Source organism: Empidonax traillii, unplaced genomic scaffold (genome assembly GCF_003031625.1).
Source record: "Empidonax traillii isolate 1590-97213 ecotype Southwest subspecies unplaced genomic scaffold, ASM303162v1 scaffold17:size2698205, whole genome shotgun sequence".
Classification (NCBI taxonomy): Eukaryota; Metazoa; Chordata; class Aves; order Passeriformes; family Tyrannidae; genus Empidonax; species Empidonax traillii.
In genome coordinates this window covers 1,911,748-1,936,324 of record NW_020955210.1, presented here as the reverse complement: position 1 = coordinate 1,936,324, position 24,577 = coordinate 1,911,748, and the positions used below count along the sequence as shown (strand labels likewise).

Here is a 24,577-nt window from a genome sequence, read left to right as displayed (position 1 = left end):
GGAGTCAGAACAGTTGGAACTTTGCAGACTACACAGCCAATTTGAGAGGGCTGCCAGTTGGCATAAGTGACTTCCATATATAAAACTTCGTGCAATTTACACTGGGGGTTTTTGTTGGTGTTTTGTGGTGGTCTGAGAATTTCCTTCTTTCCCCGGATTTCTTTGGTATTGCTTAGCATATTTACGGTGTGTTAGCGCTTCTGATCAGAGCAGTAGTTAAAATGCTCCCCTGCTCAAATATCCCCCTCCCAGATTGCAATTCACATAGGATGAATTTTTCTCTTCAGCTACATTTGGCACTTCCCAAACTGTACTGTTTTGGGGTTTTTTTATTTCTTTTTGGGTTTGTTTTTTTTTTTTTTTCCATAAGACTTTTTAAAAGGGGCTTAAAGTAGCTTCTGGAACTAGAAATAGAACAATTTAGAAAAGAGTGTATACACAATATAACATACTCAGGGGAGGAGACAGAGCAAAAATTTGGGAACTTATAAAATTAAGAGGAAGAACATTTATATGCTTCTTAAATAATGGATGTGTGATTTTTGGAAAATCTAGCTTGCATGACATCACCAAAATTTGAGTGAGTCACAGAGTTCACTCTGTATTAAGCTTTGTAGATCTGTCAAAATATTGTTAAGTAATGATTCGATTTCTAGGACACTGAAACTAAAAGAACATATACGACTAATTTTGAAATATAAATTGAAATATCATTGTTTATCTTTGCAATAAATGACATTTGACAATTTTTCTGCCTAAACAAATCATTCTCATGTTCAGTTAAATAGTTGTCATTGCTTGGTCTCAGTTTAGGCTTATTTACTGAACAAAATGTACCAGTTGCCCAAAGATGAAACTGAAAAGTACTAATTCAAAACATTGTGACAAAATCAGAAAAGTAACAGGGAACTTCTAATTCTGATTACTGTAGATTTTTCTTAAGGTGCTGCGGATACATGGGTATTTCCAAGAGTTTCTTGTGCTTACCAGGTGGCTATTTAAAAATAGTAGTAAATTACAGTGTACAATTGCAGTGTACAATTTTAGTGTACAATTTCCAGATGTTTTAGATGTTAAGCTAAAAACTGTATTTTTCACCTGGACATATTAATTGCTAACTTCTATCTTGCGTTTGGTAAACCTGTAGGACTTTCTTCCTGATAGTGATCTGGGAATACAAAAATCATGATGTGCTTAAAGATGCTATCCATATGCAATTTGACATCGTGCTGGTCGTACTCCAGCTGTAGACTCTTTATTCTTGGCCTTTTAATTTTCTTTGATTAGCTAACAGCACCTTCTGTGGTTCAAGCTATCATGTAGATATTCTGAGTCTTTACTTAGGGTTTCTAATCAAAATTGGATGTGTGTGCTTGTCTGTGAGACGATGCTGGGAAATTTCATCTTGCCTGCATCATTTCGTGAGAATTCCCAGTGCCTCTAATTGATCCACGATGGTCTGTTTTGACTTGGTTCTATCTGCAAAGCAGAGATGTTGTTTTTATCTCTGTGTTTTCTTGCCTATTTTATTTCTTATAATAAAGTAAAAAGCTGAGCTTCTTGCTGCATAGGCAAAATTTGTATTGCCAGTCTCTGCCACTGATGCACTTTTCTCATTTCTGTAGTGTGAGCTTCTGGGTGACTGAAACCTTTCTCTCTTGCACTGAAATGATTGAGTAAACTTTAATGATCCTTGGAGGGATTTAAGCAAAACCTTTACATTTTTATGCCCTGTGTTACAGTGGTGTGAGAGACTTTGTACAAGAGACCTTTGCTTTACTTTTGTATTGTATCTTCTTTCTGTCTTCTTGTCTCAGAATGTTTGAGAAACAGCAGAAGCGGGAAGGCTGCTCCTGTGAAGCATGCAGTGGCCCCTTTTATAACCCTGGGGGATAATGCCTGCTCCCAGCAGAAATCACTCTCCTCGACCTCCATGTGCCATTTGTGAAATTTTAAAAAATACCTGTGTGAAAATCAAATCTGGACCAAGGGGTGAAAACCGTGAATTCCTCAGTACATTAAGATGCTCTGCAAAATGTAACAGTGGGTGTTTTATAACCAATTTGAAAGCCATCAAAAGAATGCATAAATCCAGGAACCATATTGGTTTATAAATGCAGAGTTAGGTTTGGATGAGGAGTACGTGATCCAGGATAATTCCATTAGGCTGTGGATCCTGGTGAATGGAGTCTAACTGGCTGACTACTATAATTTGTTAAAAAAAAAAAAAATCTTTTTCAAATGAAATATATTACAACTACTTAAGAAACTTTACTCAGAAAACAGATGAAGATTGAGAAGCCATAGATGTAAGATTTTTAAAATTTAACATAACTAAATACACAGTTATATAATTAGGGGCTAAATGTAAATGACAAAAAGAGACAGATCTCAAGCATGCTAACTGATTAAAAGAACTAGATGTTTCTGTAAAAAATCCATTGCAGTGGTTCTTAGGCTGCCTGACCCACTGCCTTCTCCTCTGCTTACAGGAGCAAAGGGAAGAGAAAGGCTTATACCACTGTCCTTCCAAGGGAGGAGTCCAGAAGAAGTACTCAGTATTTAGGCCTCTGAGGGCGTGGTATTAGTGTTTGTAACCCAAACTTCATATCCCAAATTAGAAAGAATTAAAAGTAGAAACAGATGACATTACTTTGAGTATTCTTTAATGAAATACACTGCTGGCTCTTCTTAAAGGAATATATCAAGGCAAATTATTCTGTGAAAATTATTGTAAACTATCAGAGAGCACAATGTGTAGTACTGGGGATGGCTCCAGAGCAAAACTTTATTATAGACTAGGCAGTCTTTGGAACGAGCTCTTTGAGGACTAAAAAATTAACTTTTTGTGAACCAATGTTTCAAAAGCTAAACATTTTCATTATATTTATTCTCCTGAATGAAATGTGTTTTCTTTAAAATTTATCTTTTGATTCTTGCATTTTAGACTTATTCAGAGCTACCAGCCTTCAACATTTGCAAAACACTGAAGTAGTCTTTGTGAAAATGTTAATGAAGCTAATGAAATTCTATGTGATCTTCCTACTGATAACTTTTCTTTAATCAGAAGACTCTTGGAAATAGGACTTTTTTTTTAAATTTCACTATACAATAATCTTCTCTTTAATAAAAAAAAATTAAATGTAGGGAGAAGATATGCATATGAAAATAAACCACCTACTCTTTAGCCTAGATTCATGGTGCTTGTGCAACAGATGTGACCCCAGTGTATTGCTATGTACACATTCAAAGATAATTGAATCCCTCTGTAGTAGCTATTAAAAGTGGTAAATGCTGTATTTCCAGATCAAAATGAAATGGAGAGATATGAAGAATTTTTGGAGAAGTGTGTGAGAAGTGGCGTAGGAGGGAGGGAAAGAAGATGAAATTACTTTTTTGTGTTGCTGGAAACATTACTCCTTCATTGCTCAACTTTAACACAAATATTTTCAGAATATCTCTGCCAATTTAGAATTTCAGCCTGAGAGATAGCATAAAAGACCTGAGCTTGAAGGCAAAATACCCTGTTTTCTGCATTTCCTGCAGAAGCAGGCTGTCCCTACATGCCGAAAGATGAGCTGGTAGGGAAGACCAGCGTAGCTGAACAGCTTTCTCTGGAACTCAGGGAAAAAAAGGAGTGTATGTCCTTTGGAAGAAGGGACAGGCAACTCAGAGAGAGTACAAAGATGTCATTAGACCATGTAGAGAGAAAATTAGAAAGTCAGAAGGGCCAGGAGGAGGAGGCCTGTCAGCCTAACCTCGGTGCCGAGGAAAGTTGTGAAACAGATCATCTTGGGTACCATCATGCAGCACATACAGGACAACTTGGGGATCAGGTGCAGCCAGCACGGATTTCAGAAAGGCAGATCCTGCTTTACAAACCTGATCTCCTTTTATGACCAGATGACCCACCTAGTGGATGAGGGAAAACCTGTGGATGTTGTCTAGTTGGACTTCAGTAAAGGCTGAGATGCTGTCTCCTACTCCATTCTCCTGGAGCAGCTGGCAGCCCATGGCCTGTACAAGTGCACTCCTTGCTGGGTAAAAAACTGGCTGGCTGGCTGGGATCTGAGAGTGATGGTGAATGGAGTTACATCCCGTTGGCTCAGTACTGGGGCTAGCCCTATTCAGTATCTTTATTGATGATTTGGATGAGGGGATCAGGTGCACCCTTCAGTACACTTGCAGATGTCACTAAGGGTCTTCAGCACAATAGAAAGGAAGCTGAAAAAAATAATTGTTCAATAATAGTGTTCATATTATTACTTTTTTTAGTTAGAAGAAGATAAAGAAATAGCAACCACTGTTTCCTCCGTATAATCAAACTAATGTATTTTTTCCTGGCAGCTTTGTTTTACTGAAGAAAATAAAATTATTCTTATTTGAGCAAGAAGTCTTTACCATTATAGTGGTTAAACCACTGGTCTTCTACTAGGAAAGCAAGCTGTAATCAACCACTTAGCTCTTACTGAATTACACTTATCTCCATTTTGCCTTTTTAACTTCCCATAAGCATGCTAAGTACTTCTTCAGAATGCACTGACCTCTAATGATTTCTTGCTTTATGTATTCCTTAGCCCACATTGCGTAAGTAAAAAAATGTTCCTATTGGTGAACAGTGCAGAATAATACAGCCTGATTTTGTTTTATTATTTTGTGTACAGAATGAAATTTTAACACCTTTGGGTCCTCCAAAAATCAAAATTCCAGGTGCAGTGACTGAATTTCATGCTGTGAAGTGACACTGATGAAACTGTTTTTAAGTAATAGACCAGATTCACTGTTGCAGTAGAGTGAAAAAAAAAGATTTCATCATTCAAACTTTTGACTGTTAGGCTACCAAGTTGCAAAAATTGTAGTCATGCCATAAGCTGTAGTCTGAGGTCTTTGTGAAGTCACAAGTTACTCTGTGTTTGTGGGATTTGTGCAGTGGAACCTGTACATTAACACACCTGCATTAACAACATTAATGTTTTTCTGAAGTCAAAGCATGACTAGTAGAAAGGCTGGCTTTATGCTTGAATGAGATCTTTTCACTGGAGGAATTTTCAGGCTGGCAGAAATAGTATTATAATAATTGCCAGCTGCTCACTTGGCACAAGAGTGCCTAGAACCAAGAGGAAGAGCCCGGTGCATTATACATATAATGTACTTTTCTCTAAGAGGTGAAAGTTTAGAACTCATAAATATTTTGATATTTGATGGCTTTGTACACATCATGCATGTGGAACATAACTTGCGGATTTTAGTTTGGAGTACATTGGAGTAATTCCCCCCAGGATAGGAAGAGAAATTATTATGGGAGATTCTTATGTGAGTGGGTGGTCAAGAACGAAGGAAAACCTTTAACATAAAGCAGATGGACCTCTCTTATTTTACACTGTGTATTGGGATGCAAGATAATAATCTCCCAAAGTATACGATAGTATCGATCTGATCTTCACATCAAAGGAATAAGGTTCAAAATATTATTTGTGAGGTAGAAACTCAGGAATTGAAATCAGACCTTTTTTGTATCCTTAACTCTGTGCATGCCCACTACTGTCAGGGCAATGACATGGAAGAAATTAGGTCCAGAAGAGTACACAAAAGCAATTGTTGTACCTTTCTCCACATGTAAACTCACACAGGTGCAAGCCACAGAACACTTCTTGACTCAGAGTGTTGCTTTTCTCTTTGGTATTTAAAATTGACTTCAAAAACTACAGTGTACCAGAGGAGAAACCAGGGAAGACTACAGGCATTTTAATGTCTTTGTTTCTAAATCCTCGAGTCATATCTAGAAACAGACCCTACAGGGCTAGGAAGTAGATGGGAAGACATGGTGATCTCTGCTGGTCTGATTTTGAGAGAGAAATTTTGCTCTGATCCGGTAGCCAGCTTGACTGTAAGTTTCTCAGCAATAAACACCAACATACCCAAGAAAGATAGTACCAGTAGGTGCTATTTTGCATCCGCAGGATGCAAGCTCCTTGCATTTCTATGTTTAATTTCTTATGTTGGACAGTCTCCAGTGAAGTTACAGAAAACCGGAATTCAGGCCACTTCACCTGCATCCATGAGGGAAGGGGAAAATTCTCCTTGTAATGAAGACATCCTGGTGCATACATGGGAGTATAAGATGGGAAATTCAGAGCTCTGAACTCTAAAGGAGTATGTGATTTAAAGCATGTTGTTCAATTTGCTTCATGGTTCTTTATTTAAATAAAATAGTAATGCCATCTTTCTTGGTAGGATTTCTCTGTCTTAAACAGATTCTTGATAGAAGGAGCTGTCTTATTCCAAGTCCCATGTAGCAGTCAACTAATGAGTCTCTGATGGTATAATGTAAACAAATGCTTCTTTACTATAACAAAGCATTGTTTTAGTGATACTTTTTTATGAGATTTGTGTCAAGCCTGATCTATTTCAAATGAATGGGGAAGCAACTCTGATTGAAAGCAACTGCAAAACCCAACTTGCTACATAAATTCCAAGCTTTTGGCTGGGAGTTCCCACAACTAGGGGTTGCAGTTCACTCTAAATCATGTTTGAGATGTGGACAAGACAGTAAAGGAATGAAAAAAAAGGAAGAAAGGTAGACAGATGACACAGTGTAGAACTCTAGGTGTAACTGTAAGGAAGATGTCATTCTCTGTTCTTTCTTCCCAATGTTGTTTTTGTTGCAGTACAGGGGCAGGGGTATCCGTGTTCGTGCTTTCTTCCCACCACATATGCACAACACCTGTGGTTCATGGGAATGTGGGAGGAGGTGGTTCTTCTCTTTCCTTTATCCTTTCCATACTACTTATTCTCCCTCCCCTTCCTTCTGGATGTGCAGGGCAATGAAAGGAGGAATTTAACCAGATTTATGCTTTTTCTTTCTTATACAGCTGTATGTGTCTTGGGATATTACAATTGGATCTGTTTCTCTTGCCCTTCCACTAAAGTTCCATCATATTTTTTGGCTCCCAGGCTTGTCTGACAGAAGGATAATAATATGCATGTGATCTGTTTCTGCTTCAGGTACTTACAGATTGTGAGTGGCATTGGGGCTGGCCAGCCTCAGTTTCTTTTGTAGAGTTACTGCCTCAGTTCCTTTGAGGAACAGAAAAAGAAACTGGCATCCTTACAGGTTGAGGGTGGGAGGAGGACTTCTTTCCACCAGACAGTGGAAGGCTGCCTTTTTTTCTTGTCTGTTACTTTCCTCACAAACTTTTAGTGTAGTGCCCTATGCAAAAGAAATGTAGTTTCGTAAAATACGATCATCAAATTTATCCTGACTTGTCTCAGCAGAAGTAGCAAAACTGAGGGTGGAATTTTTCCACTATGAAGTAGTCAGTTCAGATGACAGAATAACATTAGGGAGTCCCCAGATTATGTGGTTCTCTGGGACTGTATTGTCCCATTTGATTTGACTCTTAACTAAATGGTCACTGGCCAATCTTCCTCATCAAAACCCAAACTGATACAAACAATATTGGATAAAATTAGATCAATCTAGCAGTTGAAATTCTTAAATTTAAGAGTGAACTGCTTTTGTTTGTTTGCTTAGTTAGGTTCTATATCTTCCTCATCTGTGAGGTTGCAGTGTTCTAAAATGAGCCCTACTGGGTGAGGTAAAGCTGTAAGTGTTGCACACTGATGCCTCCCAATGACCAATATAAAGCAGCACATGATGTATATTTGTAAAACTCTTCACCTCCCCCACTCATAGAACCATCATTAGATCATCTTTTTAAGTAGCTATCGAACCTATCACATAGCAGCCAGTGATTGTCTTTGTGTTAAATTCTCATTTAATGTTGCGCAGTGATTGCATATTATCGAGCAAGTGGGGACAGCTGCATCATTTTACAGTGCATGTACATGCAGCCGTAACTCTTGTATTTTTAACACAATATTCCACAGAAGCTGAAATAGAAGTTAGTGTACTTCTAATCTTAAAAGTAATAATAAAAAAATTAATGGAAACATCAAATTCTATCTACTTAAAATTCCATCTTCTGTCTTATGGTATCCAACAAAATATAGTTTGTTGTCTAAAGAGCCAGTTGTATTATTTAAAGAATGCCTTTTCATTTTAGGTATTTTCATACTTTAAAAAATAGCATTCTCTATGTGATCCTCTCTCTTGTCTTTTTCCTGTTACAACTTTATTTAGATAAGACCACCATAAAGAAATTAGTTTGTGGACACTGATTAAAAAAAACCCTAAACCAAACTAAATATCAAGGAAATTGACCTTCCAGAGATGGTGTTCATGGTTTGAGGTCAGACAGTTGATCTTTAACCCAAACTGCATAGTTTAAATTTGTGTTTTTAGCACTGGGTTTATCTGCTGATATCAGTCTTTTTTTTGTATGTTTGTATTGGTAGAACATAACAAGACTACATATATTTTGATGAACAATTGCTACCTTGTAAACTCACCACCTACCAACAGTGACTCTTATGAATATTTAATGATAATAAGTAGTAGGAACTTCACTGTGTTGCTCACATGCACTTAAAAAACCCAGCAGCACAGGAATATCTTTTATTCTGCCTTTTTTTCCTTGGAGTAAGCAGTATGATATTTATATACATGTTAAATATTAGACACATCTAACATATTCCTGTTCTTAATACCAAGAGTTCAATTTAAATCATGACTCTGCTATTTCAGGAAGGAAAGGATGTAGGATGGAAGACACAAATTTTTGACATTCGAATTTTTATTTTAAGTTGAGGCAGGGTTGACTGGCTAGTCTTATGCTTCTGGCTATGAATTAGGGGTTGAGAAAAAGGAAAAAAATACAGGTAAACCATTTTGCAGATGCAGGCATATTCTACAAAGTCTAAAATTAGTGTCTGTAAGTCAACAATTTTGTAGACCTCTCTGCGATGTCTTTGGTTTATCCACTATCACCTTACAGATCAGTAAAAGGCAGTACTTTTGTGTCATATTGGAAATTAGGCAATATCTGTCAACAGCAGGCATCACCTTTTATCATCTCTTCATCTGGTTTCTCTTTTTGTAGACATGTAATAGAGGGTCCTCACTTTATATGTTGCTTTCAGATATTTTTGTACAGAGCTGGTATTGAAAGCCACATTTCTGATTTAAACGTGTTGAATTGTGACTGTTGATTTTGTTTGCACATTTGACAACTTAGTGCTTTTATTATCCAACTTGTTTTACAGACCGTGTTTCAAAACAAAATTACTGTATCATGTTTAATTATGTATTTTTCTTTCTGAGACTTGCAAGGCCTCTACACAGCTGTATTTTTTCCTTACTAAAGCAGTGAGGACAGTAGGAACAGCTCTGACATTGATAGCTAGAGTGTTTTTTTACTTAATCTGGCATAGTAGTTATTTGAATATTTTTTTTCCTTTCTATTTAGCTCCTACATATTGAGAGAGTAAAATCCATAATTTTATTGATGCTACAATAGCATTTTTTTTTGAAAAGCAGTGCTTTTCAAAAGGGTTTGTTTTTCTTTCAGGGAATCAGTTTCCTCCTGTTGCAGCTCAGGATCTTCAGTTTGTTCTGAAGGCTGGATACTTGGAAAAACGTAGAAAAGGTAAGTCTACCTGTCTTTGTGAAAGTTAGTGCGTATTTAATTTCTGGGAAGTCTGTATGCCTGTACTTAATGTTATACACATGAATAACTTTATACAGGAGTGATAAAAAATGAGTAGAAGCTGAAATGTTGAAGCATTGTAACGCAAAAGATGCATAACATAATTGCTCCCGTAGTATTAAAAGAAAATCCTGTTTTTTTATTGACTAACAAAATCATGCTGTGAAAGTCCACTGTCAGTCATAATTCAGAGATTTTCAGATATTTTTGAAGAAAACATTAGGAACCTATGTAAAAGTACCATATGTTGACTTCATGTTTCAGTGAGTATCAAGATTTATTTTCCTTCAAGAGGGCAAATATTGATCTCAGTTTTGGTTCAGTCAATATTTACCTTGATTCAATAAATCTTATATTGTCACTTTAATACCCACTTAATGCTGCAATAACTCTAGGAAATATTTAGGAAATTTTTCATTATTTCCTTATATTTAATGTTACACATGACTTCTCTCTTTATATGATTTCAAATTCCCATTTGTTTTCTTAGCACCAATTTTTATTTCTAATTTCCTTCTCAGTGCCATACATTTCTCTTCTTCATATCCAGATTTTGTTTCCTTTCCTTAGCGTCTTTCCTGGCTCCTCTTCCCTCTTACCTCACCCTTGAAAAGTAGTAGCATATTTGTGTTCAATAATGACATAAATCGATATAACAGATTATTTTAATTTCAGATCACAGTTTTCTTGGCTTTGAATGGCAAAAGCGTTGGTGTGCTATCAGTAAGACAGTCTTCTACTATTATGGAAGTGACAAAGGTACTTATTTATTATAAAAATTATGTTTTAATGCATAAAAGAATATGAAGACTTTAGTGCAGTTGGAAAATGCAAATGAAAGGTCATTTTAGAAATGAAATGAAACTTCTAAAAGAAAGTTGTCTTCTTTTAACCAGTTCTTGGACAGTGTTGTGAATGTTCAAAATGTGTAAGTATTCTTCAGAACCTGTAAATGATGTACTTGTTTTCTGAAGCAGGGAAACTGAGGGGAAAAAAAAAAAGTAAGTTTCTTGTAAAACTACTTCGTGTGCCAGTAACAGCTGGCTTGATAGTATGATAGTATGGCACTCAACTGTTTTACTAGACAGAAAATGTTCTTTCTCTCCAAAGTATATTAATTTTAAATATTAATTTTAAAACATCCTGTAACAATTAAACCTTCTGAGTTCTTAAGAGATGGTTCTATCCAGGCAAACATTAGTCCAAAATCTGCATAGTGGAATTCCTTGTTTCTTTTTAAATAGTTCTGGAAAAACTAGAAATTAAGTAATGTATTTAACTAATAGCCAACTGTGGAAGCTAAAGCTGAGTTCTGAAGGTGGCTTTTAATGGCCAGTTTAGAAAGAATCTGGAATCTGGTATAAACATTGGGCTATCACTTTGAATTTTTAAAATGGCAGTCAAAACATCCTTTAAACTGTTTGCCATGTGTATTTGGTGTTTAAGGGTAGAGCAAAAGATACAGAAATACATCTGAGTAAATTTTAAAAGTACAACTGTCTTTCTTTTCATCCCCTCCAAAAATTCCTGGGCAAACTTTCCACTGAAGTTTTTTTTTTCTTCTTCTGTTTGTCATCTTATGTTTGAATTATTTTGTGGGGTTTTTTTCTTCAAAGAGTAATTTACTTTGCTCCAGTTTGTTTCATTCCTTAGTATGTTAACTCATTTAAACTCATCCTCTCTTTAAAAACAAAAGAAATAAAGTAAGAGTCTAAGTCCTGTTTTCACTTTGCTACCATTTTCCGTCATATTCTGTTTTCAGAGTTTTGTTAGTATATTTGTGAAATGTTCCATTTTCTTCTTTACTCTTTCCTTGGGATTTACAGATTGATCAAGCTTCAAAAACATAAATAATCTGTATTGAAAGATTTTTTGGAGGTGTGGCATAACACTGATTTGTCAGTACTGATTTATTTCTTTCACTGGAAAATTGTCATGTGCTGTTTGTTTATATATATAGTTATACATTGCCTAGTACTTTAAAAACAGCATTTTTTTTTCAGAATATATTGCTAGTTCATAAAGATTGTTCTGCATTTTAAAATCTTTGTATTTTTATCTGCAATTTTTTTAGAAAAAAAAAAGATTGCATTTTTAAAAAATATTTTCCTTGTCGCTATGCTCATTAGTTTATTTATGCTTTCTAGCATAACGACTTTGAATTAAGGCAGGAAAGTTGCCCACCTGCTCTGTTTCCTATTTTTTTTTTTCTTTTGCAACAACCTGATTATCAAGTTTGTGTTGAAACTTCTAATACCTGTGCTGAAAGTTAAGATACATGGAAGTATATTCCCTAGCACTCAAAAGATTAGTGTCATGTTAGGAATTGACTGTGATATTCTGTGGGATCTCTTTCCTTTATGAATCTATATAAAAATGTTCGGCTTACACATTTACAGCTTTTGTAGCCTGCAGGGTTTTTGGGGAAGGTTCTCCTAACCATAAAGTAAGGATCTGGGAGGGGCACATAGTCCATGGAAATTATATAGAATCATAGAATCATTTAGGTTGGAAAAGACTTCTAAGATCATTGAGTCCAAACATTAACCCAGCAGTGCCAAGCCCACCACTAAACCATGTCCCAAAGAGCCACATTTACATGTCTTTTAAACACCTCCAGGGACAGTAACTCCACCACTTCCCTGGGCAGCCTGTTCCTATATATGACAATCCTTTCAGTGAAAAAATTGTTCCTAATATCCAGTCTAAACCTGGTGCAACTTGAGGCCATTTCTTCTTGTCCTATCCCTTGTTACTTGGGAAAGAGACTGATTCTCACCTCATCACAGTGTCCTTTCAGGTAGTTGTAGAGAGCATGGCATGGGTGGACTCCTAACAGTAGTTCATGGAGGAAGCAAACAAATCAGATGCGTGAATTTCTGTCCTACCTCCATGTGACTGGTGCTGTTAGTGCAGCATGGTGTAGTGATTTAATCTTGCAGATATTGGATGCCTAAATCACTCCTGAATTTGCCTTTGAATAAAAAAGGGTTTTTTTCTAGACTGGTCAGAGGTACTTTCTTCAGCCCTTGGATGCGATCTTATATAAACGTTCCAGTGCAGAAGCAACTTGCCATCGTTGGGCACAAACTGGATACCAGCCATGAGAAAATAGTTTACTGTTGAAACTGAGCTGTCATCCTAATGGTTTTAAATGTATGTGCTGCAGTTTATTGTGCTGTTTAGCTGCAGATAGTCAGCATGGACAATGTGTGCAATGAGGCAGTCGTGAGGACGTCTGGCATTTAGTCTCTTGAAGAACCTGAAACTGTTTTCACTCCACAATTATGGCCAGCAGCGGTACCTTCCACAATACACTATTGTGTTGGGTCCTTCTTTTACTGTGAGCCTTGATGCTGTGCCAGATAACTCGGACCATGTAGAAAATAAGTGTGTGTTTTTACCAACTGTAGTTCATACCAACAGTGTCGGAAGTGTGCGTGGAAGGTGGCTTTGTGCGGATTGCTGCCACTCCTGGGATGGTGTCCATAAACAATGCTGATCTGCCCTAGCCTGTGCCGTGTCTGTGGAGGTTTCCTATAAGCTGGGCCCTGATTTCTGGCAGGTCCCAGAGCTGATTCACACAACAGGCGAATTCCCCCTTGTCAAGGTGAACCTTGTTTCAGAGTAACGGGAATTCTGTGTATACTCAGTCCTGCTGCCTGTGTCACTTTTAATGGGTGCTCCTGTGTTGTGGGATGTAAAGCTGAGAGGCAGCAGGGATTTCTAGGTCTATCTTGGCTTGTATTGACTTGTGTCTGTTTTTATAACCAGACTGATAGGTGAATAATCTGCAAAGGCTATTTTGTGTCTGGTACAGTGTGTAATTTGTTGGCCAAGGTTTGATTTTCGCACTTCAGTATCAGTGGAAATGTACCTGAGTGGTAAATGTGAGGCTATATGATGCCTTTTGTATTATTTATGTAGATTTGTTGTTTCCACAATGCTTTTAATTCTTCTAACATTCTCCTTTTTGTATTGGGAAAGCAAGGAGGAGTGTAGAAGTGTATAAAGCTCATAAACACACGTAAGGAAGAGTTTCAGGATGAATGATGAAAGATATAAGGCCTAGTCCAGGAGAATACAGTACAAGCTAAAGCCTGTGAAAATACAGTAAATTGCTGTGTGTTTGTTCACCTAAGAGACTACAAGCATTCTTTTAACAGTTGTGATGCCTGCAGGCTGGTGTATGTCTTGTTTCCCTGTTTTTTCCTCTATTTTCTCCTACATTTGGTGCAGCCTTGGGTAGTGAAACAATGTTATTTATCCATGCTTAGACAGGTCTAAGCGACTCACCTACATTTTTCCCCCTGATCAATGGTATGTGGAGTAGATGGAGGAACAAGGCTTAAAGGTTTGACCTAATCATATGTCAGGAATAGGTATTGCGGGAAGTGCATCTGTATTTGTGCCTGTGCCTCAGTATCTGTTGCTGGCTTGTAGCCCTCAGCATTGCAGAGGAGTGTGTTCAAATGTCAAAGCTGGGTGGGATTTCCAGAAGCTTGCCTTGTCCTCCTTTTCGTAGTCTTTCCTTCCATAAACGTTTTATAGTCCTCTCTTTTTCTTTTCTTTTCTTTCATGCAGTTGCACCCTGAGTTGAGTACCCTAATTGGCTGTCGTTTTTCTATATGATCTCTGGCTGTTCCTGTGTCCTCAGACACCGAGATGGTATGGATAACCTTTCAGACCTCAAAGTGCATGTGAAGAAGGAAAGTTAATTTGTTGCTTTATAAATGATTGAATTAATGGCTTCATTACTTCTTCCTCACTAGGCCACAATGTTATATGCCCTTCTGTCTCAGCAAACTGGAAAAATCAGCTAAATGTTTAGCAAGACAGTAATTGATAACATTATGGTAATTTTTCCCCTGTTAATGGGCACTAAAAATTTATTTTCATTTTTATAACTTGGAAATGGTATCTGCCTGCCTGCCAGTAATATGATGTTGAAGAGGAGTGCGATTCAGAGGCTTTTAGAAAAGTCTTAGTTTATTTTTTAAAAATTCTTTACTTTTAACATGGACATGATAATTTTGGATTTCTCTGAATAGGAAGATAGTGACGGCCAGGCCAGTAGTGGGCTACTGCTATTTGTGCAACAGAGGAAATTGTGCATGCTCAACAGGACTCTGTTGTAGCAGAGTGTTGGCAATCAAAGGCATCTATCTAATGTGTACCAGATCTTCTGTTACAAAACTGTTAAATTCAGACCTCGAGAGGCACACTTACGGTTAATAGTGTGTTATTTAAAAAATGGCTACTGGTATAAGCAAAATGAATATAAACAAATTGGTGCCCTAAATAGTGTGTTTCAATCGTTGCATCCATTTCCTAATTTTTTTTTTTTTAAATTTTCATTTCTCAGAGGGCTAGATTAAAGGAAAGAAGAAGAAAAAAAAGACGATTACATTTCAGATCTGCTGTCTAAAAGGAAAGAACTTCTGTGCATGCATTTGGGAAGGACTATTCCAAATCCTGGAAAAGGAATTACCATTTTGGAGATACTGACACTTAACTATTTTTAGAAAGCAGACATCCTGCACATGGAAAAGTATGTGAAACTGCATTTAGCGTGAAGCCATGTAAACCATAAAATCTTACAGGCTCCTAATTTCAAGATGAAGAGAGTTAAATTATAGATTCTAATAGTATCTATAAATACATTATCACTCTCTGAAATCTTTCTGTTTGCCTTTGTTCCCTGTGCCTTCCTCTGCAACTTCTTTCCTTTCTACTATCCAAATACTCTCTATTCTTCAGAATGCACTTACTCTTTTTACATGTGCTAATAATATGGACACAGTGCCTTAGGCCTCAAATTTACAACCCAGTCATTTCAAGATCTCATTGAAGGTTTACCCTTTTTTGTTTTAAAAGTTCCCATGGACTTAGTTACACAAGGTCTCTTCAAAACCCTTTTTCTCTGCCTCCCTTGAGACTCTCTTCCCCCAATATAATATTGGCCCTGTTTCCATTGTTAACAACATTTAACCATTTTTAGGATGAATGAAGTTTATATATAAGAAAAGTGTTTAAATTTGCTCTCAAATGTAATTAAAATCTGAATTTTTGCTATTTTAAATAGCATCCCCTCATATTTATTTCTCTAAATACCTTAGTTTTGACTTTTTTCATAAGTAGTTTCTGACTCACCACTCTGCTATACTACCTCTGTATGGTTCTTAATTCCTGTTGCAAAATGATCAGCATAGACACAGATTTATTCTTCTGTCGTGTGCCTGACATGGGAAGAAGGAGAGAGGAGGAGGATGAGGGGTGAGACCAAAGAACAACTTACTCTGAAATGAGATTTGGCTTCACTGTGGAATAGCCTATGCGTGATAATATTTGTGATCCTTTTTGGTTTTATAAGGCTGATATTATTATACTTTTATTATTATACATCTCTGTTCTATGTTGTTCTGAGACAAAGGTTTCCTGTTGTTGAACTGAAAAGCCCTATCTTGAGAAAATAAGAGGCAGCAAAAACGTTGTCATTCTTCAGAGAAGCGTGTTCCATTAGCATGTGTCTTCCAATTTCAGCCTAAGTATTCTGTTGTGTTAGTGCCTAAGCAAAACTCTGGCTCTGATTTGGGGGTTCAGAATGAAAATTAAATCTCTGTAATGTAAATGTGCTTCTTGAAGCTACTTCTAAGGCTCCTGCCATAAAACCTAATTATATCTAATTTTAAGTCTCCAAGTAAAATCTTTTAGTCTTCAAAGTTTTTAAACATCAAAAACTGTTTAATTCTCCCTAAGGCACAGTCTCCAGAAAGTATTTCTGATATAAACAATATAACTGTGCATGTGAAAGTTCACAGAAGTCACTGTGGCACTCACTTCACAGGGCAGCTTTGAACTGAAAGCCCGAGTCTGTCTGCAGGAGTACTTAGCTGCAAGCCTTTGCCAATAAACAAAGTTGAGATGATTGTTGAGTCTGATAATCCCAAGATGGCCCTGCCTTCAAGCCTCCACCTGACTACTGTGCCTGGCCAAACAGCTACCCTGGGTTGTGGTTTGCTCCATGGCGATTAGCTGATGGCCATTGGTCTCCCATCCTAACTGGAAAGGTGTATTCTGCAAGAAGAGCTGGGATTCGTAGACCTTGTTGCTTGTCACCATCAGAGCATGCAGCTGAGCTACAGCTGGCCTGTGTCCTGCCATTCTGTATTTGTGGAGCCGTTTCTCAGGACATACTAGGTCTTACCTCTGGCTTGCTGCCACAGGGAGTGTGAATGCATACTGAGAGTCTTTCTCTCAATTTTAGTGGGTTCTGAGTCAGGGCTGTGAAGTGTCTCATTGTCTTAGAATGTCTGCATTTTTAACATTTTAAGTATATGCATGATACTACACTGGACTTTAGTCAGAAGTTACTGCTAAGACAGTGAGAAGTAAAAGTAGCAATGCTATGACTAGCCTATTGCTATAAAGGTCAGTGAAAAAATTTAATAGCAAAGGAGATACATATACATATGTATTTGGTGGTGCATACTGGTAATTTTCATTAGCACTGAAATGGGATGTTCAGAGAAATAAGACAAAACTAGTATAAACGCCAGAACAATCAAATAGAATATGTATACCATGCACCATCCCCTTCCAAAGTACAGCATCTTTGTGTTTTAACTGCAGTACTCTTTGAAAGAATGAGAACCAATGCAGAGATCATCTGAGATTCGCTGTGTAAAAGTGTATTACCGTAAAAGGGATCATCCATGTCACAGAGAAGCAGTCTCAGAAATAATACAAGAGACTAAATTTGAATATTTGCCCCATTTTTATCTTGACAAAATGTTTTTACCTTTTGAACCTGGTGTTTATTTATTTTGTCTGTGTGTTCCTATCTTCTTGGGTTTTGATAAACCTCCAGCATGGGAGAGTGAGAAATTAATGTGTTTCACTTGATCTTCTCCCTGAGGTCACAACTGAGGGAACAATAAAATTCTTAGGCAAAAATGAATTTCATTAAAATGGAACCTAGTTAACCTATTGCAAGTTATTATTTCTAATATCTGCCTTGGTGTGATTTCATGAGTTTTGCCTGTGTGTGCTGTTTGATATAGGGATGGAGAACTGAGAAAATATAAAATATTAGTACTGTATCATTAGGACTTATTTAAGACATAATAGAAATTACTGTGGGGGAAGGGACTAGAAGTGAAAATAGAACAGTGCCCTGGATTTTCTCATATAATTGTGTTATTTGGTATTTGCTTGCCCTGGGTGAGAGTTCATAAAAAGGTGGAAGGACAAAGAATTTGTGTCTGTGCGCATAGAAGATTACTAGCAAGAGTGTTTGACTGGTGACTGCCTTTACATACACTAACGTTCATGTTGCCATGTTAGTCAATTTTTGCCCTCTTAGGAGTGGAAAAAGATTTTTTTTCTGATTAAATTTCCAGAAATATGAGAAAATTATGTAAAAAAAAAAGTAGTTATTCCTGTTTTGTCTACTGTAGAATTTTCTCCTTTTGTTGACAAGCATAAGGAATGGATGCTCAATTTGCACCTAAGTTCTATTCGCAATACTTAGAGCAGTTTTGCACTTGTGCCTGATGCTTATTGTTAATAAATGCTTTTCTCTACTGTGTAAAAAAAACCCCATACTGAATGGCATTTTCTTCCATATGCAACTGTACTTTGTTCTTTGTTTGCCTGCACAAAATGTGACTCATGGTGCCTATCTTCACTTGAATGCTGCACTGTGATCTGCAGAAATTGCAAAACTTAATCACTTTTACATTTTTGCTTTGTTTTTAATATTCACCAAAATATGCCAGAGCACATAAAATCCAATGTAGAGTTTGGTGTGAAGAGCTCAAAAGGAGTACACAGGTGCTGCTTGCCCAACATGCGGTATATTTAAAGTCAAATCTGTTGTAAGTGATACTTTTATAAACCAGAGCCTTTGAAAAGTAGAATTGTCTTTAAAACAACCACATGGCTGTACATAATAAACTGTGGTAGGGCTCAGTACTTTTATTAGCTAATTAAACATTTGCTGTTTTGAGAGAAATGCTTTTGGAACCAACACACATGCACACACCTGAATTTATAACAAAATTCATTCTGTATTTCTACCATATGGAAAGGAAGCACATCTGGGAGTGGGTGGGAGAATGTGAAAAGAAGCTTTTCCAATTGCTTAAAAAAGGAGTTTGAAGTTTATTTTTTGAGTGAAGTGGTTAGTTTAGGAGGGAGCTCAGCAAGTTCTGAGTTAGACAGGTTTTCCCTTTGGTTTACTGAACCTGAAAGAGACACTGATTTATAGGAAACGTGTCTTGCAAGTTCCATTTCTTGGCTTTCCCTAGACACAAGTGTCGTAACATGCACTTCTTACTAAATAAGACCACCATCTGCAAACATCCCCCTGTGGAATTCCTTAGGCATCCTACAGGAAAATGTACTTTTGTGTACATCTTCCTTTAAAATAAAGCTTTATCTCCAGAAGCATCACCTAATCATTTTGCTAAAAACCTTCCTCTTCTTTGTAAAATTCATGAAATAGAAAACAAAATCTGAATAAACGATAACCTGCTGAGCCACTTACATTTACTGTTGTAAATGAAGCTCTAACTTTGTTTTTTATCTCCGACAGACAAACAACAGAAAGGTGAATTTGCCTTAGAGGGCTACACCATCAGAATGAATAATAGCCTTCGGAAGGATGCAAAGAAACATTGCTGTTTTGAAATCTCTGCTCCTGATAAGCGCATTTATCAGGTTGGACTTTTTTATGTTGACTTGAAATTAAATTGATAAAGCCGTTACAATTCCAGTTACTGAATTAACATTTCAGTAAAACAACCTTCACTGACACAGTAATGAAAAAAGGAAACCCTCACTTGCTTATATTGTATATTCATATATTAGGAAAAAAAATCTGATTAAACGTATGTATGTACATGTTAAAATATTATCTTTTTGGTCAAGAATGAGGTAATCTATCATCTTTATCTATTGGTCATTTCAATATTAGCATTTTAATATCTATTGTATAGTGTGTCTGTGTGATTTTTTGGAGGAATTAAATAGTAAAAAAAAAGTTAAAATATGTATCAATGTTAAATACATATTGTACTGGTCATGACTTTTAAAGAAAAATCTACGTAAAGGCACATATCAGCTGTGCAATTCAGAGATCTATCAGCTAGACATCAATATAGAATGTAAGTTTAATAAGTTTTAAATATCTGAGATTGCGGTTGAAAGCCAGTTAATTAAGCTGTCAGGTAGTGTGTTGGAGTCTGACAAGAACATTTTTAAGAAAACTGTACCCAGCAGTCTAAAGAAATTCATGGGTGTCTTCTAATTGTCAAGGGCAAATTTTGTTCATCAGTTCTGGCTTTGACATTGATGAAGAGAAGCAGCTTTTTTCTGCACAGCTGCCAGCTGCTGATCAGAGTTTCAAATCCATCATCCTCTCCTTCAATTACGTAAATTTGTCAAAATTAGCTGTACATTATAAGAAGCATCCTTGCAAGAAAAGTACCAGAAAACATGAAAAGAATTACTAATGGTTTCTTGAGGAAGTGATGAGAATGCTACAGTCCCTCTTTTTTATTGCTAATGAAATTGTAGTTGGGTTTACTGTCATTACTGCTTGTAGTTATTAATAAATGTTTAATAGTTTACAGCTGCCACTCCCAAAGAAGCAGAGGAATGGGTACAGCAAATCCAATTTGTAATTCAAGGTAAGCCAGCCAGTAGAGCAGTAGCCTTTATTGCCAGTAGTGCTTAGTGATGGTAGTTCTGGTTGTTAACTTCTCTGTCATGTTAGTACATGTAGTATTCCCACATGTGAAAGTTTGGAATAGCAAGTCCTAGTTTTCAGTTGTGTTGTAGCTTTTATATGACTTTTCTAATTTTGCAAGATTTTTTCTTTTTTCCAAGAATACTAGAAATATTAGAGAACTTGAAGGCTCTCCTTTTATAAGCTCCTTTACATAAACTGTCCCTTATCCCTTGAACAGTAGAAGAAAATAAGCAGAATATACTGTAAGGAGCAGGTCATAGAAGAATTGTTTTCATTTTGCATAAATATCTGCTTAGGCCTTCTTTTCTACTAGGTGTTAACTTTTTAAATTGCTGCCACATAGATACAAGATTTAGTACTATTCCTGAGGAAGAATACGATGATGTTGGACAAGAGAACAGTGAACTTACAGATGATAGCATTTATGAAGAACTTAAAGGTACTGTTGAAATTTTTTACTATGTGACTTGTGATCACTTTGTCTTCTCTGCTTCTAGTTTGATAACTCTGAGTTGCTTAAAGTAAATAAGTAAAGCAACACAATTAGATACTTTCAGATTTTAGATTTTGCTATGACATTGAGAAAAGAATGTCTTCAGTTGTGAGTGAGAACAATTCAGGTTTTTTTAGCAGGAGCATCAAAATAGTGCAGAATGTGTAAAAGTGAACTCAGGGGACTTTTGGCTCATTAACATTTTCTGGTATGCAATTTTTTTTAATTAAAGAATTGACTTGCCTTACAGCTTTTCCCAGCAACTTGCCCATTATTTTTTCTTTATTCTTTTTGGCATTTGTATTCAGCAAAAGTTTATTATCACTCTAAATGTTACTAGAAGTTTCCATCTTCTTCCTAATATATGATATTATAATCCTTCAAGAAAGCATTGTGTGTGTTTGAAAGGGCTCTGGAAATGAACTGTAAAAAAAGCAACATGAGTATTGACACTGTTTTGTTTTATATCTTCAAGCATGACTATAATTGTACAGAAACTTTTTTGCTGTGGACTTTTTAATATGGTCAAATGATTATGACTAAATGTCCACATGTATGTTTCAGGGGGCAAAACAAAAGAAAAAGAGCTTGTGAAAGTTCTTGGAGTTGAGTGTAAACATTCAAGTACCAGGGGAAAGTTGGTAATTTTTTATTATATTTTGAGAAACTATGAAAAAAAATTAATTATCATTAGTTAACAAATGATATTTTAAAGTGATGTGACAATTAATAATCACTTTGTATGAAATAATGTTCTGCATGCCTTGCTGTTTGGAGCACTGCAATTACCAGCAATAACTGGAGAGGAAAAATTAGTTTTGTCATGTGATGCTGAGTAACTTCCTGTATCTATTAGGGTGAATTTTTTGACCATTGGGGAAAGGAACATTTTACCCTATGTCATGCTTTTCATTTTAAGGTTGTTTCAGTGGAAGAAAACAACAAGGGAGCAGAGAACATAAGTGTCTCATGAAAATGATTATCATAAAATTCTAAAATTGTAACAGCACCCAATTCTTTAAGAGCTAGGAGGTTTTTTGTATTTTACGTAGACTACTTCAACACAGAATGCATGTTCTGCTGACATGATGTGCAGTGTGTTACACATGCTGAAAAACTCTTCTGCAGTGAATATAAAAACTACACTACAGGGCTTAATCTTATAACTAGAACGTACAGCCAAACCATATTACAGTGTTTTTTGGATGCTCAAGTTCTTACAGAAGATGATCTTATATGCTTGCTTATGTTTTTGTTAAAGAGGCTCTAGATATATTCTGGCATAAATTACTTTTTTTTTCGAGCTTCACTTACCTTACCTGTTACTTGAATCTCAAACACTAAGTAGATCTGGAGCAGTAATACATACAATATTGGGAGAGAGCCATTAGTTAATATATACTTTGAATTCTTTGCTCTGAGCTCTGTCTTCAGATTTGCTGCCTTGGTGTGATTCTGCAACAGTTTGAGTATTTTCACTTTTGTCCCATTTTTATGTCAGTTTTCCAGAAGCTGTTGTCCCATAATGTGGCTAGTAAACCTGAAATGCAACGTCACAAAGAAGGGATAGTTCAAGGAATCTAGTTTCAGTTTTTAGTTAAATTAATTTATTTCCCCATGGTCTTGGAGTGGTGCTTCGTTTTCATGCTATCAAGTAGGGATTGTCTTTCTTTATGCTATTTCTATCTCATCTATTTGAATTGTAAACTTTTACAGTGGAGCTCTTAATTTTGACTCTGATGTGTTGATGTAACTAAGTAAAAATGAAACATAAGTTTGCAATAGATTTTAGATGATTCTTTAATCTTTTTATTTTCCACAACTGTGCTTTAATAATTATATGCTTAAATGGAATTACAGACTTATGGCTCCAGTGCCTTAGAGCAGTCTTTCTCTTTTTAATCCATGTCATATTGAATAGTGTTAGGTGAAATGCTACTTGACAAAACTCTCAGGAGCTGGCCTTATATGTTTCTTGTGTAGCTGTTCATCTAAACTTGATGGTAAAAGAGCACACTCCAGTTTGGTCTAGTCTCCTTTCATTAGGCCTAATTGGTTGCATTTAATTACAGTTGGCTGTCCTTTCTATTTTCCCAGGTAAGTGAATTACTCTTTTTTCCTTTCATGGCCAAAGGGTGGAGCATCATTATCCCTGCTGTTACCTGGCCTAATAATATAGAACAAATAAGGAATTCAGAATGCCTGTTAAGAAAACAGAAAAAAATTATTTGTACAGCTGCAAAGCTATGGTAAGCTCTGGAATGCAGAAGGCAAATATGCTAGATCCTTGTGAAGAGGGAGGAGAAATTAATCTGCACTTTGTTTTTGTCCTCAAAACATTTTCATATCAGAGGCTTCTAATACTCTGTTTTCACAGATCTACTAGCTTTATAAATACTGAATTTCAGGTACACAGATCATTGTACCTTATTATTTATTTGGCTATACTTTGCATATTCTCAAGTAAGTAAAATTTTGCATTTCTGTAGTTCTCCGGTGGCTTTTATGTCAGCATTTCAGAAGAAACTTAAGCCAGTTCATTTAGTAATATTGGGTTTGGTATTTGAATAAAGAGTGTTTGGATTAAAAAGAGGATGTGGAAATTTTTGTGCAAGTTTGAAAACTGGGAAATTTGGAGAACTGTTGCAGTATTCATGACTAACTGATGCTGTATTCTCTAGCTATCTCATTGCTTAGCTATTTTTTTTTCCTGCTTCTGACAGGAGACTGTAGATGAATTTTCCAGGCTGAAGCTGGACAGCTTCAAACCAGTGTCTAGAATGGTAATAGTCTATTAGCCTATTAAAAGCATAGATTTCAGTTAGTTGGAGGGTGTACAAAGAGATGTGAGAAATTTAGTCTTTTGATTTGTTAAGTCATTTTCTTCTTTAATAGCACATACAAATTCATATTTACCATAGAAGCACCATTTTCCCGGTTCTCAGTATTAGTGTTGTACCGTGGTTATTCAGGTAAAATCAAAAACATCCGAACTGCCAAAGAATTACCAACTTGTAAAACTTCCCTGGCAAGATTCTTCAGGAAAAGAAATCTCTATACTGTCTTCAGCAAACTGGGCTTTAGTATTTTTGATGTTTAATAAAATCACAGATGAAAACTTGGCTAAGGAAAATTAAAAATACTGTCAGTAAAGGCCCATTTTTTCTTAATTAGCTATTTATTTTCTACCTTAGTACACTTTGTATGATTTTGCAGTTCACACCTGAATGTTATAAGCTGTAACATAAAACAACCTCTGAAACTGTAGTATTAAATAACTCTGTGTGTGGGTAGAGCTACCTAAATGCACAGAGTTTCTAGTTTAGTGGTGTTTTTAACAATGGACTTGTCCTTGTCATAAAAGAGAACACGTGCCAGCTTTAAAGTTGTTACCATCTGTTACAGACCTTGAAGACAGAATTTTTTTATTAACTTGAGGTTTCAGGGACATAATTTTGAGGGCCTTTGGTATTGTCTTCTGTAGTGTCATGTCTTTGTGGAGCACATACCCAAAACTGCAGTGCTAATTATTGCCTGCCACCTTAATGCTTTCTACAGCCTCAATTCAGTTTTTGTACTGTATACCACATTCTTGCGCAATAGGAGAAAATAAGTGTTAATCTGAGATAACATACTTAAATTTCAATCTTGTGTTGGCTTTTTTCTTCTGTTCTTCTCCTCATAAACTTGCATTATAGCAGTAGTTTCCAAGGTATACAG

General features: G+C 36.2%; 1 protein-coding gene across 2 annotated transcripts in view; it reads left to right on the top strand.

Annotated features, from left to right (window-relative positions):
* Nucleotides 1–24,577, top strand: part of SKAP2 (src kinase associated phosphoprotein 2) — a 117,576-nt gene that overhangs the window by 60,080 nt on the left and 32,919 nt on the right. For both annotated transcript variants that reach the window (XM_027896335.1, XM_027896326.1), the window contains exons 5-9: nucleotides 9,471–9,548; nucleotides 10,284–10,367; nucleotides 19,207–19,331; nucleotides 20,239–20,302; nucleotides 20,708–20,803. In XM_027896335.1, coding sequence (XP_027752136.1) covers nucleotides 9,471–9,548; nucleotides 10,284–10,367; nucleotides 19,207–19,331; nucleotides 20,239–20,302; nucleotides 20,708–20,803 — 447 coding nt within the window. The remainder of the gene's footprint in view (nucleotides 1–9,470; nucleotides 9,549–10,283; nucleotides 10,368–19,206; nucleotides 19,332–20,238; nucleotides 20,303–20,707; nucleotides 20,804–24,577) is intronic.